At 33.7% G+C, this 21,097-nt stretch overlaps 1 protein-coding gene across 1 annotated transcript in view; it reads right to left on the reverse strand.

The window, feature by feature from the left end:
• Positions 1-10,486: 10,486 nt before the first annotated feature.
• The window catches only part of LOC144450800 (flagellum-associated coiled-coil domain-containing protein 1-like), a 62,738-nt gene continuing 52,127 nt past the window's right edge, over positions 10,487-21,097 (reverse strand). The window contains exons 10-13 of the mRNA XM_078141527.1: positions 18,709-18,870; positions 16,099-16,208; positions 15,628-15,727; positions 10,487-12,519 (exon numbers count right to left, since the gene is read on the reverse strand). Coding sequence (XP_077997653.1) covers positions 12,190-12,519; positions 15,628-15,727; positions 16,099-16,208; positions 18,709-18,870 — 702 coding nt within the window. The 3' untranslated portion in view covers positions 10,487-12,189. The remainder of the gene's footprint in view (positions 12,520-15,627; positions 15,728-16,098; positions 16,209-18,708; positions 18,871-21,097) is intronic.

Here is a 21,097-nt window from a genome sequence, read left to right on the forward strand (position 1 = left end):
CTGGTTAAGTAACTTAATTTAGATTTCTATGTATTAAGCTACCAGTACAGTCTGAGTTAGTGCACAAAATGTCAAATTTGACAATAAATATGGCTGCCATTCAACCATTATTGCCAATGTCAAAGTACTCTGCATATGTGGACTGCTGTTTCTGACATTTGTGGCAGGCTTGGTTGGAATTGTATCTCTATGTATTTCTGCTGTGTACTATGCACTCCAATGTATGATTAATTTATAGCTCTTTGACCTTGAAGACAGAGGTCGAGGTCAAAGGTCAAGGTCTCAGAAAGACCATAATCGATAATATGGATATAGATAATATCACACTCAAATTGGGTCACCATTAAACTTTAGTAGTTTAAATAGCATGCAAACTGAAGTTTTACAATAATGTCATTCACGTTATTTGACCTTGAGGAAGAATGTCAAAGAAAGTTATCATTACAAGCTTGGCATTGACTCATGGTGGGAGGTGGGACTCCCATAGAAAGGTGTATGGGTATGTGCCATCCAAATGGGTCACTTTTTCATGAACAAAATTCCACAAACATGGGCCAACTTTGTGTCTAAAAAATCCCTAATCATGGGTCGATAACATAGGAAACATCCATTGGCATGCTTGTATCCCATCAACAGAATAAGGGACCAGTTAATTTCTCCAGCCTGGGAGTTGGTGGAATTTTCCATCGGGAATCTGATGAGATGTGGTGATTTGTCGTGTCGATAACATGTAGTGTCAAAAATAAAAAGTACTTATCCCTTCTGACAAGTTCATACTGATGAGTAGAACAATTTAGATTAATTCTTTTATAAAGTAACTATGAAGATTACCATTACGAAACCTTCAAGTTCACCTTTGGCCCAAAGTGCAATATCAGTGAAGCATTGATTGTGAACCAGCCAAGCATTTACATGACATGTTCTGTAACTGGTGTGATAGCTATACATATTTATATATATATATATATGTGAGGTAGAATTGTCATAGTTGGACTGAGTTTATTTCTTTGACCAATATATAGAGTACCGTAGCCTGCGGGGGTGGGGGGGGGGGGGGGGGTGGGGCAGTAAAAATTGTAACTTTTTGCAGCAAATTAAAAATTCTTTGCGCGGGACAGTAAAAAAGAAGTGCGCACATGCACTGTGCATTTTCTGTGAGTAACAGTAGCCTTGAAAGTCTCCTTCATTTGAAAATAGCAAGTCACAATTATAATGTCAGCAAGTGAAACTTAAAAAAAAGACGGAAAAAGTCGTTCAACGTGAGGTCGCCTGCTATGCTGCATGCAGTGACTCCGAAGTTGCGCTCGATCTCATTTACATCTTGTTCATTATATTAAAACATTTCATGCTGATAAATACGGCAGATCTCTTTTTGAAATATTTGGTGGCCCTCAAAAACTATTAACTAGGTACGCAGTTTAAGATCCACTATTTGAAGATATTTCTTTCAATAATTGTGTTCGATGTTGTCTTTGGTTAAAATGTTGTTTGATATAATTATCTCATTGGACACTGACACTAGCGTTATTCTGCAATTCATTTTGAAGCGACAATTTGCTATGGAAAGAATGGCCCTGAATTTGTAAACAGAGCTGTACCTTAGACATCAAAATCCAAACTTCCATTTCCATTATAATGATAATGACAAGGAGAATTCACTGAGTTCACCTTGGGTTCTGACATAAACGAGGCCATAACATTTTTGGGAGTTGGGTAAAGAAAATGATTATTTTGTTGTGTTACTTTAAATAGCACTATTGCAAGAAATGTGGGAATTGAATCCATTGGCTTTTAACAATTTTCAGAATGCTGAATTATCCAACATATTTCCTCAACAAATTCCTAATATTGTTGAAAATGTTTTGCCCTTATGGTCAGATCTATAGATGCCATGTGATGGAGTCGGTATATCTCTTTTTCACTACTTGGCTGACTAATAATCTTTAAAATATCAAACAATAATAAATATGACGTGCACACTTCATAACTAAATGTCCTGTTTGTAAATGTACTGCTCCAGTATAGTGAGATTCGGGATTACAATGTGAGATTTCCATCCAAGGGCATTGTCTAAGGAGATAAACTTAAGTCACTACTAATGGAAATAATGGCATTTTTGTATACAAACACTGCAATCTCAAGTCACTTCATGATTTTACATCACTTATGTTATGCACAGTTGCCTAGAAATACATATTTGAAACTTGCTCCTTATTCACTGTTCATGTTAGCTCCTTGTTATGGGCAAGCATTGCCTTATGGGAGTCCGAGTAGACAGTACATGAAAATAATCAAAATGAGTCCATGTCTCTATAACATTTTGTAGGTACATGTGCAGTTGGGGTAATTGTTGGTGTATGCTCATGCAGGGAGGTGTTCAGAGCACTCTATAATACTATGCGACTACTATAATTGATCATTGCAGAATTCAAACTTGGTGTTCAGTCATACATGCATGTATATACATGAAGTGTAGCTAAAAATAGTTTGGATTTACCAGCATATTGCACATATAATTGTTCCATGTATATGATTTAATAAAAGGGTGATCACAGTAATAATTCAAACACAATTGACACAATTTCAAATAATCAAAATGCTATTTAAATGATTTGTTAATTTAAACTAAAATTTACAAATTTAAAACTTCCACAAATGTCATTCTTGGTGTATGTTTTTCTTCAAGATTAAATAAATATCTTATATCGATTCATGTAAATTACAGAGTTGATTCAAGTTTGTGTATTTGTAAATATTTTAGATGGGAAAATTAGATATTTATTTCCCAAATATTTCAGCCAAGGAAAATATGAGTGACCTAAGGGGCCTTGCCATGAGTTTCAAGATGACCGGTGACAAAACTCTTGGTTCATGAGTATTTTTCCTTTTGATTGAAGTAAAATATGGAAGAATAACATATTTATATCTCCTCCAGCATAATTTATTTAAAATTGGTAAAATTAATGGTGATTTGAAATGTTTTGACCTGTATTTTTAGCACTCATCCAATTACATAGACATACCCGGTCGTTCTGTCTAGACAAACTATATCTACATTTTCTGTTTGAACACAATAACTTGGTTTGTGCATTGTCTATAAATACATGTAAATAATATGCAATTGTACAAATAGCCATTGTTAATCATATGGATAGCCGAATGCATCCCTTGAAATAGGAATAATTAATTATTAAGTTGATTGACTCAAATATTATTTTGCATCATAAAATGTACCAAACATAAAGTGTATTTTGTACAAAACATAGACAAAACACTAAAATGAAAGTAGATACTCACATTCTTCCCCCCCCCACACACACACACACCTACACATACATACACACACACAAACAGACACAGACACACACACACACACACACACACAGACAGACACACACACACACACACATACATACACACACACAAACAGACACACACACACACACACACACACACACACACACACACACACACACACACACACACACACACACAAAGATTAAGGTGATATTTTGTGGTGTTATACTATGGTATAATGATTATTTTTAATTCAAGGGTATATCCTGATTAATTAGCTTGTTAGTGGTACATAAAACAATTTATTCTCTTCCCTTTAGTGGTTACCACACTTTCTTGTGAATGGTGGAATTTTAAAATACCATTTTTTTCTGTCATTTGATCCCAAACAGTAAAAAGCAGCTCTCTGCCATTAATTTATCTCCTAATTCAACAAGCATCAGAAAGTGGTACTTTGTATTGTGATGAATCTATCTGAAATATTCCTGCCACAAAGGCACAAGTTGCTGTGATTCAAACAAAGATTTATAATTTGAGCTGGGGTAAATATTGTTTATTTCTTCCTATCAGATGTACAGCCATTACAGATTGGAAGAACAGTTTCATTATGTTTTTTAAATTTGATACAGTTTCTGCATCCACTATTTCTCATGAGATTTCACAGTTTTTGCGATTTTATTATTTTTTTCTTGAATACATAAAAAAAGTTTAGGGTCGGCACTGAAAAGCTAGGTGGGGGTCGGGTAGTGGAACCAAACAATTATTTCTTTTTATCTACAGTTAGATTGGACGTATTTACTTAGTTATTGTTGTTGTTGTTGTTGTTGTTGTTGTGTGTATTGTATGTATATGTAAATTTTGAAGATTCAAGATTTGTTATATCATATTGGATATACCCAGATAATATTTATTGTCAATTGTCAAATGTATTTATAGGGGTTGGACTAGATTAGTTGCTTGACAACTTTTTCCATTCCTCCTTTCCCATTACCTATTGATAGACATTATATTTATCTGGTAAATGTATTTGTAATTTGTAATTACTATATATTGTTGGGAATAAATTATCATTATTATCATTATTAATGTGTGAATATAAATTTGTGAAAACACAAAATGTGAGAAAGCCCAAGGGATCATGCAGGGTGGAATAGGTTTATAACTCATAGTTGAGTTCTGTTTGCATTTTGGCAAATTTGGTCTATCTTTAGGTAATTCCATACCACGTAACATCAGTCGACCCGGATATATCCATCTTACTCTAACCATTTCCATTTTTTTTTTTTTGGAGGATTTGCACGCAGTTATGTGGTATTGGGTTGATAGCCTGTTTTTATCGTAACTCTGTGAACAAACATAAAAAAGAAGTGATTGTGGTATATACAAACGTGCATTCCACACATGTCAATAAATAATACAACCATTAACTCACCTTGCTAGAAGGTTGTATTGTACCTAGACTATCACCAATCCATTGGAAGATTTTTTTGTCTCAGAATCCTCAAATGTTTGGAATTTGTTCTTCACTTCAAATTTGATAAGGAAAATGTGGTCAACTATTTTTTAAAATTTTTCCCTGTAACTAGTAGTCTCTCAAGGGACTGATGTCAGTCGATCATCAGAATTCAGATATTATTGACCTGAAATGTGGTCAATAAACAGAGACAACAAACACAGGTCCACAAATTACTCTAGCCAATCAGATGAAGTGTATCAAGACTAATTTGCATATATAGTAACCTTGGTACTGTTAAAACACCAACAATTATAGTGGTCATCATTATCCATAAGCAGTACAGAAACAGGTTGAAATCATGATTACCACTGAGGGTACTGAGTTTTGGGTGTGGACCATAAAATCAATTTAATTTTATTTATTGTTTATATAGCTACAAAATACATTGATCCACAAGTGATGTGATATCGTTCACAGTGTACAACATTATGTTAGTATAAATAAATGTAAGTTATTGTACCTAACAAAACATTTTTTTTTTAAATGTTCAAAATACAGTCAGTGCAGCTTTAAAGTGTCAGATTTTCAACAACTGGACTGTAACTTGAATAAAGTTAGGTCAAATTAAGGTTTGTTGAAAGATGAAAGTACTGCCAAATTATGACAAAGAATTATCTTCTTTGTTTATGCTTTTATATAAAACACACACACACACACACACACACACACACACACACAGACAAAGACAGACAGCCAGACACATATACATACATATATATGTAAGAAAGAAAGAAAATTGAAAATTGGTAACATGGAAACCACAGAAAAAAAAAGAAACAAACAAAAAAAAAACCCAACAACAACAACATGGAAACGGAATCCTGAATCATTTTCCCCAGCATTTTATAAAGCATTCATGGTATTCTACTTACTGATGCATACTTACATTTACCCCCCCCCCCCCACCCCCAGTAATCATTACTTGCAATTACCTGAACTTAAACCCAGCAATAACTTATAAATGATCCAATGACATAATTTATTATGTACAGGACTCCATATTATATGTAATCAACAGTTCTAAGAATGTCAGAACACAAATTGTGATGTCATAGAAGGTTTACATCAACATTAACATTATACTAGAATAAGTAAATTGAAGATCTTGTAAGTATGTTCACGTTTACAGACATATATGATACTCAGCTTGTGCCACTTTAATAATCATGTTACACTCACACAGCAGTGTATGTGATATTCCTTTAGCTAAACACAACACTATACAAGCATAACATTGACACATATTGACACATTCTGGCATGTATTTTTAAGAAAGATCACAGAGGATGTCAACATTTGACACTGTAATCCCAAATCAAGATCAAACAGAGATAGGGGCACACATGACAAAGTATCTATAATTGGCTGCAGTGATCATACTGCCACCTAGAGGTCAACTGCAACTGTGGAAATACTGTCATTCAGATGAGAATCACCAACCTTGACAGATGAAAAGTTCAAAATGTTAAAATGTTAACCTTAAGTTTAATGTAATTCTTTTGACCTACTGGGACTGATGAATTATGGTCACTTGTAAATGCTTCTTTTTATTCATTGAAATAAAAAAACTGGTTCTAAGTGGTTTCATAATTGACATAATATACTATCTATAATGGTGTTTGTACAGATAGTATATATATGAACATAGTATATTATTTCAATAGTATTATACAGGCCTGCATATACATATATTTGTTTGTTTGATTGTCTGTTTGTTTGTTCACCTACCTACCTACCTACCTACCTACCTTACTTTACTTACTCATTAACTCCTAGAACTTCTACAGATTTAACTTTAGGTGTTCTAGGTTTAATGTCAGTCGAAGCTTATAGTGCAAACTATGCCTTTTCGGAACTCTATGCAATAGTGACAATTTGTCAACTAGGAAACATATTTCTACAAAGTCTTTTTGAGTTCAAACTTTCTTCAGTTAAAAAATGTTTGGGTTTCATTCCTGATATTATGGGCATTTTGTCAAAATACGATGTTTTAATGTTTCCTTGACGAATTCTGTACCACAAGCTACTTTCCTCCTAAAACAATACGGAAAAACATTGTAAAGGAAGCCATTAATGAAAACGAGTACAATCTTTGGAGACAGAGACTAGATAGTAGAGACGAATTATTACTCTTCTCTCAATTACATCAGAGCCTTGTACCGTGTCATCTGTATTTCCAATTATAAAAGTTCCCTCAATACAGGCCAATAGTTTACAAAATAATGAAAGTCCTAGCTTTTTTAGGACAAACTGAATGTACTAAATGCAAAGAGCTCGTTGGAGATTACCTAACTCATTAATTAACTTCATGTCGTAATATGGCTGTACAAAATGTTTTCTGGTCAACTCCATATCAACGTTAACTTGGCTGTACGTTTGTACAACTTAAATGAAGTTGATTTTACAATCAGTAAGATAGCAAAAACCACTTTCAACAATCGGACGAATGGGAAATATTTCAAGATATAGTCTTTAAGTTTATAGACACATGCTGAGATTTTTGATTGACTTATGATGTCATGTTACATTTGTAATTAACTCTTATAATTACCTATTGACTGATATATTTTTACATTAATTTGTGAATTGTGTTGTATCAATCTGGATGTTTGTACAACCCAAACGAAGTCAATTTTACTATCAATATTTTAGAAGATAGTATCAATTTCAGAAACCGAACAAATAGGAAATATTCAAGATAAAATCTGTAAGTTTATTGTTTGAATAATTTATGAAGTCATGCTCTCTATACTTATTTATTTATTTATTGGTTTATTTGTATATTTGTGAACTGAGTTGTAGGTGCGTGACTAATGACGTCCAAGTGAAATCATAATCTATCCAGAGATGATGTGATTCGTTTTTGACGTAATTTCAAACTATGAATACGTGTTTAAGAAATCAACATTTGAAATTACATGTGACTTTGGAACGTTGTGTTTAGGGTGCTGATATTGAAATTCAAACATTCATTTTTTGAAATGCAATCAAAATCAAACCACAAACAGCATTTCACGTTTCAACATTTTACTGGAGAGTTAGGGGGCACCTTTTACTTGTACTATCTGCAGTTTCTTTGAAGTTTGCAGTTTGTTTACTAAAAATTATATCAAAGCGAAGATCAAAGGAAAGCGAAAACAACAAGTAACAGATACAGTCGGAATATGAACATAACATAACATAACATGGTGGGTGTCCTAAATGTACAAATAAATTGTGAATTTGTAATCAATGTTTGGAGCGGGACCTTGTTTCTAGTGCATATTGCATGATTAACTGATAGGAATTTGAAACCTTCAACATTAACTTTCCTGACAAGAACACGCCGAGTATAATACTTCCTTTCATGTGCACAAAGAACCAGATTTAGGGTGTTGATAAAATCAACCATAATACTGCCAGGTACACACAATAACTCATAAGGTACACAATAACTCATAAGGTACACAATAACTCAATAACTCAATGTACACAATACAGAAACTAACTCATATGTACACAATACATCATAATTAGTCAATAAATTTTATTTCCTGCAAATATTTAACATGTACAATTTATTTATTTACAATTGTCATTTATAAACTAGATTGTCTCCAAATGCTGCACATATAAACAAGAAATATAAGAATTGTTAACACACACACACACACACACACACACATACATACATACATACACACACACACACACACATACATACATACACACACACATACATACACACACATACACACACACACGTACATACATACACACACACACACTCCCACACACACACATACACACACATACATACATACACACACACACACATACATACATACACACACACATACATACACACACACACTCACACACACTCACACACACATACATACATACATACATACATACACACTAAACCTTCATATACTGACTTGAAGTGCAGACTATCAAATAAGTTTTTGGCTGTAAATTATCATCAAAGCAGTAAATGCATAGTAACCAGACAGAAAGACAACAATGGTGCAAACAAAGAATACAAATAACACACATGGCATATTGTATCTCAACTGTATTTTAAGAGGGTTTTGGTCTAGCTGAGTTAATTGTCACCAGACACTTCTATCATCTTTCTACAAGACATAGTTATTTGGTTGTGGCTATGGGCATTGTTATGGTTGTTATGGAGCTGATTTCTTTAACAAATGTCAGTCAGAGTGAGTCATTTTGCAGTTCTTATAGGTGTGGTCTTTACTGCTAGATATAATCATGTCCATTTTTGGAATATAATATTTGTTCACTGTTGTTGTCTTTGAAAACGGCACTGTCATTTTGCCTTCACAATGAGTGTGGTTTTAATTGCTAGGGATATTTGTGCCCACTTTGTAAAATTTTGATCATTTTTCTATTGATCACTTGTGTTATCTGTGTAATAGGCCATCATTTGCCTGTTGCTATGGGCATGGTCACATTGCTAGGAACAGTTCTTTCTACGTGTCTTCAACTATGCCTTCAGCTGGACACCTCTGGGATGATCCATATACCTGATAGTTTTCAAGTTTTAAGTTTTGACAAAAAATTATACCTCTAGTGCTAATCTCAATATCAATAACGAAGCCAACTTGTATTGAACAACTCCAATTTCAGACACCCCTTCAAACATTCCAACCAAATTTCAGACTGGTTTTCCCCTTGCAATTTTTTCGTTTAATATTTGAAAACAAAAAATCCATTTTTAAGACCAGATTTGAATATCAAGAGTTCATATCATATCTACCCATAGAAACATCCACACCAAATTTGAGACCAATCCACCCTGTAGTTTTAGAGTTTACAATTATTGTTTTTATAAAATCAAAAATCATTTAAAAAAAAATCTTATATGCATATTACTGATCTGATCACCTTATCTAGAACACTTTCCCAATGTGGGATTTAAGTAATACATGTATCCCCATTTAGTATCACAATAATGGCCACAACAGTTTTTTAATATAAGTTATTCACATACAAAGACATGCCATGCTTGTAGTACTAAACTAATACTACTACAATTATGCTAATGAAAATCAAATCAATGTACAATCATTTTCCTTTACATATATGTAATCTTGTTAAATGAAATTTTTGTGCACAGCACATTGAGAGGCAGTCATTAATATCTATATATGTCACATATTCAAAAACAAAAATTCTTACAATTTTATACACAAACCATTTCTTCATCTACACTTTCACTTACAAATCATCCTGCCACGACTATCACATTAAAGGCTACACCAAGTCAGTCCACAATGGCTACACCAAGTCAGTCCACAGTGGTTACACCAGGCCTTCTGTGTGCCTGTCAGACAGTTCTGTATAGTCTAATATGTGCACAGTTCTGTATTGTCTAATATGTGTACAAGAAACTTCAAGCAACTCACAAAAATCATACAAAAAATAGATATTCTTAGAATATCTAATACAGGAAAGAAATAATGACTTAACAAACTGTAAGTACAAAATATAAACTGATTGGCAACTTTAAAGATTGTCAACATTATGAAACATATTGAACCCTTTTTAATTTCAATAAAACCTTTGGTTCTAACTTTGAAAGGACTTTGAAATCATTAGTATATCATTTTAAAATCATTAGTATATCATTTTAAAATCATTAGTATATCATTTTAAAATCATTAGTATATCATTTTAAAGTCACTTACATCATCATAAAACGGCCTTTTTGAGACAAGAGTAGAATATTCCAACATAATAGAACATGATAACAACAAAATTACTCTCATAAATGGAAGAAGTGTAATAGATCAATATAACATCACAGCTATTATGGAGACTGAAATCATTTCTGAGAGCTTCACATTGGCCAATCAGTGAGATCCTTCTGAGAGCTTCACATTGACCAATTAGTGTGATTCTTCTGAGAGCTTCACATTGACCAATTAGTGAGATCCTTCTGAGAGCTTCACATTGACCAATCAGTGAGATCCTTCTGAGAGCTTCACATTGGCCAATCAGTGAGATCCTTCTGAGAGCTTCACATTGGCCAATCAGTGAGATCCTTCTGAGAGCTTCACATTGGCCAATCAGTGAGATCCTTCTGAGAGCTTCACATTGACCAATTAGTGTGATTCTTCTGAGAGCCTCCATTTACATCAGTGAGATCCTTCCGATGTTAGTTTACACATAGTTCTTTGAGAGATGTTTATGGCTAGCATAACATTTTATTGTCCAATTGCTATGAAAAAAGTTTGAAAACAACCACTGTTACTCTAAAAAGAATTGTCATTAGCATATGTAAATATTCTTAACAAGGCTTTATAGAAGACACATACCTCTAACCCCTTACTCATACATACTCCTAACTCATACGTGTTAATATAGGGTACACAATTACAAGATGTGTCAATGTCTTTTGGTATCTACACTGTAGTACAACTAGTAGATTATTACAATAAATATGGCTGCAATTATATGTTAATTACCAAAATAACTCAACTGTATTACCTTTACACAAGATGAGAGAATTGGTGGCATCTATATACCACAAAGTGATTGCACTACGCAAGAACAGACTTGATTTGAACAATTTTTTATAACTGTCCCTGATAGTCAAGGGTCAATGTCTAAAAAGAAAGTGTACACCTGATTAAGGTGTAGACACTTGAATGAAGTCACTATTAAATTAGACCTTTTGGTGTAGACACTTGAATGAAGTCACTATTAAATTAGACCTTTTGGTGTAGACACTTGAATGAAGTCACTATTAAATTAGACCTTTTGGTGTAGACACTTGAATGAAATCACTATTAAATTAGAACTTTTGGTGTAGACACTTGAATGAAGTCACTATTAAATTAGACCTTTTGGTGTAGACACTTGAATGAAATCACTATTAAATTAGAACTTTTGGTGTAGACACTTGAATGAAGTCACTATTAAATTAGAACTTAGAGTTAAAGGTATATGGCTGTCATTTGGTCAAATTGGCAATCTTGTGAAATATAATGACAAGCTTCTGGTTTCTAGTGTACTTATGTCCATTGCCAGGTAACAATGTGATCTGTGTTTGCATGTCAGATGGAAGATGGGCCAAAAGACAGACAGAACTATTTGTAGTAGACCCCTTCCCCTCTGGTAATGCCTGAAAGAGGAGGGGGGGGGGCACTAAAAACTTGCATTCAACCATACTGTTTCCTAAGGTAACACAACACGATTCAAATAAAGTAAAAAATATCATCATTCGGTAGCTAGTCTAATAACTCGTAAACTTGTCACAGAGATAGTAATTATGGTCTAACAGCTAGTACAATTGTCCAAAGGATACTATTTCAGAAATGCAACTATATGAGTACTCTATGGTGTTCCTGCATTAAGCTAAGCTTTCTTTACATAGATTGCATAGATCCATAGCCAAATGAATCTAACATAGAAAGAGCCCGCTTGGCATTTGGAGGTGGTGCAGAACGGAAACTGTGTGATGTGTTTGGTCTTGATGGCGGTCTACCACGTAGTAGCTTGTCGTCATGTTTGTCACGTTTCTCTATAGGGTTGGTGATATGATCAGTTTCACCAGCACTCAGCTTGGCTGTAATTTCTTCTTTCTTGGTAACAGGTGCACTGGCTGGTCTTAGTTTAGGTGCTTTGGGTTGATTGTCCAGAGCTGGATCAGAGCATGCCATGCTGACATTAGTTCTGTTTCGTACATGTATCAACATCTACAGAGAACAAACAATAAATGAGTCACTTGTAAAACTCAATATCATGTCAAAGCCACAAAGTGAGTTCACTAATAAATTCCCTACAATATTACTGAACCACAATTTCCCATAAAAATAAGGTTGAATGTATATAAACAAGTGACTTATTGGTTGAAATAGCTCTGTTGTTGTTTTTGTTACATACATGGTGAAGGAGAAGGACAAGGTGATTCTAAAAGTTTGTCTATTTAGTCTTTGAAGTAGACGCAGTCCTCTTCAAATACATTTAATACATCTATGTGACTGAATAGAGACGTGATTTAAAAGAAATTGGTGGCAACAAATAAATACTACAACGTGTTTGTGATAATGTAGGAAACTGCTGAATTTTTATAATTGAACCTGAATATCCAGGTAAAGGCCAAAGGTCAACGTCTCAAAAGAAAACCTGGCAATAAGGGAGTAGACACTTGAATGTAGTCGCCAAAGGTGTGGATCTTTTATCTGACTTGTGAAAGGTGGACGCACTTTTACTAGGCGTATTATTGACTTGTGAAAGGTGGACTCACTTTTACTAGGTGTATTATTGACTTGTGAAAGGTGGACGCACTTTTACTAGGCGTATTATTGACTTGTGAAAGGTGGACGCACTTTTACTAGGCGTATTATTGACTTGTGAAAGGTGGACACACTTTTACTAGGCGTATTATTGACTTGTGAAAGGTGGACGCACTTTTACTAGGCGTATTATTGACTTGTGAAAGGTGGACGCACTTTTACTAGGCGTATTATTGACTTGTGAAAGGTGGACGCACTTTTACTAGGTGTATTATTGACTTGTGAAAGGTGGACGCACTTTTACTAGGCGTATTATTGACTTGTGAAAGGTGGACGCACTTTTACTAGGCGTATTATTGACTTGTGAAAGGTGGGCGCACTTTTACTAGGCGTATTATTGACTTGTGAAAGGTGGACGCACTTTTACTAGGTGTATTATTGACTTGTGAAAGGTGGACGCACTTTTACTAGGCGTATTATTGACTTGTGAAAGGTGGACGCACTTTTACTAGGCGTATTATTGACTTGTGAAAGGTGGACGCACTTTTACTAGGCGTATTATTGACTTGTGAAAGGTGGACGCACTTTTACTAGGCGTATTATTGACTTGGGAAAGGTGGACGCACTTTTACTAGGCGTATTATTGACTTGTGAAAGGTGGACACACTTTTACTAGGCGTATTATTGACTTGTGAAAGGTGGACACACTTTTACTAGGCGTATTATTGACTTGTGAAAGGTGGACGCACTTTTACTAGGCGTATTATTGACTTGTGAAAGGTGGACACACTTTTACTAGGCGTATTATTGACTTGTGAAAGGTGGACGCACTTTTACTAAGCGTATTATTGACTTGTGAAAGGTGGACGCACTTTTACTAGGCGTATTATTGACTTGTGAAAGGTGGACGCACTTTTACTAAGCATATTATTGACTTAATGAATAAATAAGCTAAAGTGTCTCCATCACAAAATCAGGATCAACAATGAGCTTAATAAGGATTTATTATGGTAGATAAACTTTGCAGCAAATGGTAAAGCTAAACAAGTCATTGAGAATGACATAGTCCCAGCTATGATTGGGTTTAAGGAACATGAAAACTACTCCAACAAATTGGCTGCCAGGCAGCCATATTGGATTGTATGACAACGAAAATGGATATGCACGTATGTCATAGAACACTGTGCTAATAATAATATTAATAATAATAATGTTGGTTTCTTATATAGCGCTTTCCCACTCCGTGCTCAAAGCGCTTTACAATTATTACCCCTGGCTCGGATCAGAACAGCACAACGGCCCTTTAGTCTTCCTCAACTCCCCGGGGAGCATACAATCCATTACAGCCATTTAAGCGCATAGGATTAAAGCCTTCACATTGCAACCTACATCCTACCAGGTCCCCAGTTATACAGCTGGGTTGACTGAGGCACAGTCGTGGTTCAAATCTTGCCCAAGGACTTTAGCCACTCAGAAACAAACAGCAGGCAGCGACGGGGCTCGAACCTGCAACCTGTAGATTCCAAGCCGGTCACGCTAACCATTCACCCATCATGACTCCACAATACCAACTTTGAATGAGATCTGTTCAAGCATGTCTGAGTTATGGCTTTGGACATGGAAAATTTGTAAACAAAATGGCTGCCAGGCAGCCATATTGGATCGTATCATGACAACAATGAATATGCACATGTATGTCATAGAACACTGTCCTAATGCCAACTTTGAATGAGATCTGTTCAAGCATGTCTGAGTTATGGCTTTGGACAGGGAAAATTCGCAAACAAAATGGCTGCTAGGCGGCCATATTGGATCGTATCATGAAACAAATTGACATGCATATGTATGCTATAGTATGTTGCCTCTGTACCAAGTTTGAAAAAAATCGGTCCAGGCATCTCCAAGAAACGGCTCTGGACGGACGGATGGACGCACACACACACACGCACGCACGCACAGACAGACGGAACCCAATCCATAAGTCCCCGCCGGACTAACTAATAAATTCAGAAACAATTCCACAATGCTGGAAAATCAACATGAGAAAGTAATTGGGGAATGCCATGGAGAAAGTAATTGGGGAATGGGATATTGTACCTATGCCATGCAGAAAGTAATTTGGAATTATGGGATATTGTACAAATGTCTTTTCATTTAACAATGCATGGATGCCATACTCACCTTTTCTAGACTATATCAAACATATAACAGTGATGACAGCATTGAGAAATATAGAATTAATATGTACATAGTTAGTAGGTAAACACTGAAATGGAGTCTCTATGTATTACAGGTTTTGAGTTTAATATGTAGCAGTTAATGTTGATTTCTAACTGCAAATATGGCCACCAGTATGTCAAATTTGCATAAGTAGTGAAATAAAGTTATGTTCATGTGTCCAATATGGTATATCACCCTTGTGCAAAGTTTAAATGAAATTACATAGTGCATGTCAGAGAAATTATGTATTACAGACACACAGAGGGATGGACATTCAGAGCTTAAATTTGTAATAGCCCCTTCACCATTCATGGCTCAAAAAACATGTGAAATTATGACATGACATACCTGCATTGTTTCTTTGGCGTTACTTAGTTTCTCAACTCTCTGTACTTCTGTGTTAGATTTCTCAGTGAATAGTTCATCACATTTCTGCATATACCTCCTCCTATGAGAAAACAAATAAATATGCTGCTACATTTACTTTTTAAGTACAGAGAAGACAAATAACCTGGGGCAAAGAGAGAGAGAGAGAGAGAGAGAGAGAGAGAGAGAGAGAGAGAGAGAGAGAGAGAGAGAGAGAGAGAGAGAGAGAGAGAGAGAGAGAGAGAGAGAGAGAGAGAGAGAGAGAGAGACAGAGAGAGAGAGAGACAGACAGACAGACAGAGACAGACAGACAGACAGAGAGAGACAGAGGAGAGAGACAGACAGACAGACAGGCAGACAGAGGAAGGAGAGACAGACAGACAGACAGACAGACAGACAGAGAGACAGACAGAGAGGAGAGAGAGACACAGACAAACAGAGTGATATCAATACCTGAGGTCTGCATTTTCTCCCATTAAATTGTGCATTCTTTGTTTATACTTGTCGTCCACTTCTTGTATTTTATCATGAAAATGTTCCTCAAATCCTGCTAGACGGATTTTCTAGGTGAAGAAGGAAAACAAGTTTGTTACATAAAAGTTCAAAAACTGTAGATTGTTAATATGACAGAACTCCATCACACATTAGTGCAAGTGTAGAGAATATTGCTGAAGTAGCGGTTTCCATCTCATGTAAAGTTGACGAGGTATCAATAGTATCGAGGTTGAAGCATATTGTTGTTATTTTGTTGATAAAATAGTGACTGAATTGCTCACTGAGCTCCTTGACAGATGTATGATTAGGGAGAGACTTCTGTTGCTGCATGCCGGATAAGCTAGAAAATATGTGAAATAGTGTTTTCACGTCCCTGCAAGCTGAGAGTGTGGAACAGCCAGTGTGAGATCAATTTGATCAGCAGGTAGTAGGTATTTTAGTCAGCAGGTGTAGGTATTGATTAACAAATAGAATAACGTGTAATATAGAACCGGAACTACTTGCATTCCAGCAGACGATAACAAACTTATAATGTTGTCATTTATGCCACATCGAAGATGATGAATATTGGTGAATCAGATATATTTAGGTAGGATTCTTGTGATTTGTTGTTGTTTAAACCCCTCAAAACGTATCGATTGTTCACCATTTAGAGACAAGTGAAAAAATAAATCACATGGTGTATGTATTTATTTACATGGTATATGTATTTATTTACATGGTATATGCCTTTATTTACATGGCGTATGTGTTTATTTACATGGTGTATGTATTTATTTACATGGCGTATGCGTTTATTTATATGGTGTGTTTATTTACATGGTGTATGTGTTTATTTACATGGTATATGTGTTTATTTACATGGTGTATGTATTTATTTACATGGTATATGTGTTTATTTACATGGTGTGTTTATTTACATGGTGTATGTGTTTATTTACATGGTGTATGTATTTATTGACATGGCGTATGTGTTTATTTACATGGCGTATGTATTTATTTACATGGTGTATGTATTTATTTACATGGTGTATGTATTTATTTACATGGTATATGCCTTTATTTACATGGTGTATGTGTTTATTTACATGGTGTATGTATTTATTTACATGGTGTATGTATTTATTTACATGGTGTATGTATTTATTTACATGGTATATGCCTTTATTTACATGGTGTATGTATTTATTTACATGGTGTATGTGTTTATTTACATGGTGTGTTTATTTACATGGTATATGTGTTTATTTACATGGTGTATGTATTTATTTACATGGTGTATGTGTTTATTTACATGGCGTATGTGTTTATTTACATGGCGTATGTGTTTATTTACATGGTATATGTGTTTATTTACATGGTATATGTGTTTATTTACATGGTGTGTTTATTTACATGGTGTATGTGTTTATTTACATGGCATATGTATTTATTTACATGGTGTGTTTATTTACATGGTGTATGTATTTATTTACATGGTATATGTGTTTATTTACATGGTATATGTATTTATTTACATGGCGTATGTGTATTTACATGGTGTATGTGTTTATTTACATGGTGTATGTATTTATTTACATGGTGTATGTATTTATTTACATGGTGTATGTGTTTATTTACATGGTGTATGTATTTATTTACATGGTGTATGTGTTTATTTACATGGTGTATGTGTTTATTTACATGGTGTATGTATTTATTTACATGGTGATGTGTTTATTTACATGGTGTATGTGTTTATTTACATGGTGTATGTATTTATTTACATGGTGTATGTGTTTATTTACATGGTGTATGTATTTATTTACATGGCGTATGTGTTTATTTACATGGTGTATGTGTTTATTTACATGGCGTATGTATTTATTTACATGGTATATGTGTTTATTTACATGGTATATGTATTTATTTACATGGCGTATGTGTTTATTTACATGGTGTATGTGTTTATTTACATGGCGTATGTATTTATTTACATGGTGTATGTATTTATTTACATGGTGTATGTGTTTATTTACATGGTGTATGTATTTATTTACATGGTGTATGTGTTTATTTACATGGTGTATGTGTTTATTTACATGGTGTATGTATTTATTTACATGGTGATGTGTTTATTTACATGGTGTATGTGTTTATTTACATGGTGTATGTATTTATTTACATGGTGTATGTGTTTATTTACATGGTGTATGTATTTATTTACATGGTGTATGTGTTTATTTACATGGTGTATGTATTTATTTACATGGTGATGTGTTTATTTACATGGTGTATGTATTTATTTACATGGTATATGTGTTTATTTACATGGTGTATGTGTTCATTTACATGGTATATGCCTTTATTTACATGGTGTATGTGTTTATTTACATGGTATATGTGTTTATTTACATGGTATATGTGTTCATTTACATGGTATATGCCTTTATTTACATGGCGTATGTATTTATTTACATGGTATATGTATTTATTTACATGGTATATGTATTTATTTACATGGTATATGTATTTATTTACATGGTATATGTGTGTATAGTGTGTAACAATAATTTATTATAGACTTACTGTATCTTGAAGTTCAAGTTTTGTCTTCTTTAGTTCAGCAGTCGCTGTCTCCAATTGTTCCGACTTCTTTGCTAATATCCCTTCAACACTTTTCAGCTTGTCGAAAGATTTCTTCATATTTTCCATGTCCACAGCTGCAGTAGAAAATTTCTTATGCAAAGTCTACAGGGAAAGAAGTCATATGTATACTTTAAAAACAGCACTAATGGCACAATTGTATTGGGTTTGTGTTAATTTTTAAAACTGTTTATTCACATGGTGGTCCATCCTTGTTAACTTTGCAATATTCACCATCATTACTGTTGCTAAAGTGGTGTCTTAGTTGCTGGTGACTATATGTCACTTTTTTAACGTTCATTCACTTGCATGACCATTCACCTTGCATGAGACATCATTATTTCATTGTTGCTACAGCCATTGAGAAATCTTTCTGTCTGTCTGTCTGTCTGTCTGTCTGTCTGTCTGTCTGTCTGTCTGTCTGTATGTATGCATGCATGCATGCATGCATGTCTGTCTGTCTGTCTGTCTGTCTGTCTGTCTGTCTGTCTGTATGTATGTATGTATGTATGTATGTATGTATGTATACATATGTGTGTATGTGTGTATGTATGTATGTATGTATGTATGTATGTGTGTGTATGTATGTGTATGTATGTATGTATGTATGTATGTATGTATGTATGTATGTATGTATGTATGTATGTATGTATGTATGTATGTGTGTGTGTGTGTGTGTGTGTGGTGGGGGGGGGGGTGAACACACCAAGCACACATCAGCACCAACAAATGAAGATATAGAGATGAAGATATAGAGATGAAGATATAGAAATGAAGATATAGAAATGAAGATATACAGATGAAGATATACAGATGAAGATATACTGATGAAGATATACAAATGAAGATATAGAAATGAAGATATAGAAATGAAGATATACAGATGAAGATATACAGATGAAGATATACAGATGAAGATATACAGATGAAGATATACAAATGAAGATATAGAAATGAAGATATAGAAATGAAGATATACAGATGAAGATATACAGATGAAGATATACAGATGAAGATATACAGATGAAGATATACAAATGAAGATATACAGATGAAGATATACAGATGAAGATATACAAATGAAGATATACAGATGAAGATATACAGATGAAGATATACAAATGAAAATATAGAAATGAAGATATAGAAATGAAGATATACAGATGAAGATATACAGATGAAGATATACAAATGAAGATATAGAAATGAAGATATACAGATGAAGATATACAGATGAAGATATACAAATGAAGATATAGAAATGAAGATATACAGATGAAGATATAGAAATGAAGATATACAGATGAAGATATAGAAATGAAGATATAGAAATGAAGATATACAGATGAAGATATAGAAATGAAGATATAGAAATGAAGATATACAGATGAAGATATAGAAATGAAGATATAGAAATGAAGATATACAGATGAAGATATACAGATGAAGATATACAGATGAAGATATAGAAATGAAGATATAGAAATGAAGGTATACAGATGAAGATATACAGATGAAGATATACAAATGAAGATATACAGATGAAGATATACATATGAAGATATACAAATGAAGATATACAGATGAAGATATACAAATGAAGATATAGAAATGAAGATATACAGATGAAGATATACAGATGAAGATATACAGATGAAGATATAGAAATGAAGATATACAGATGAAGATATAGAAATGAAGATATACAGATGAAGATATACAAATGACGATATACAGATGAAGATATAGAAATGAAGATATAGAGATGAAGATATACAGATGAAGATATACAGATGAAGATATAGATGAAGATATAGAGATGAAGATATACAGATGAAGATATAGAGATGAAGATATACAAATGAAGATATACAGATGAAGATATACAAATGAAGATATACAAATGAAGATATACAGATGAAGATATACAGATGAAGATATACAGATGAAGATATACAAATGAAGATATAGAGATGAAGATATACAAATGAAGATATAGAAATGAAGATATACATATGAAGATATACAAATGAAGATATAGAAATGAAGATATACAGATGAAGATATAGAAATGAAGATATACAGATGAAGATATACAAATGAAGATATACAGATGAAGATATAGAGATGAAGATATAGAAATGAAGATATACATATGAAGATATAGAAATGAAGATATACAGATGAAGATATACAGATGAAGATATAGAAATGAAGATATACAAATGAAGATATAGAGATGAAGATATAGAAATGAAGATATAGAGATGAAGATATACAGATGAAGATATAGAAATGAAGATATACAGATGAAGATATACAGATGAAGATA

This window comes from Glandiceps talaboti, chromosome 20, assembly GCF_964340395.1.
Source record: "Glandiceps talaboti chromosome 20, keGlaTala1.1, whole genome shotgun sequence".
NCBI classification, from domain to species: domain Eukaryota; kingdom Metazoa; phylum Hemichordata; class Enteropneusta; family Spengelidae; genus Glandiceps; species Glandiceps talaboti.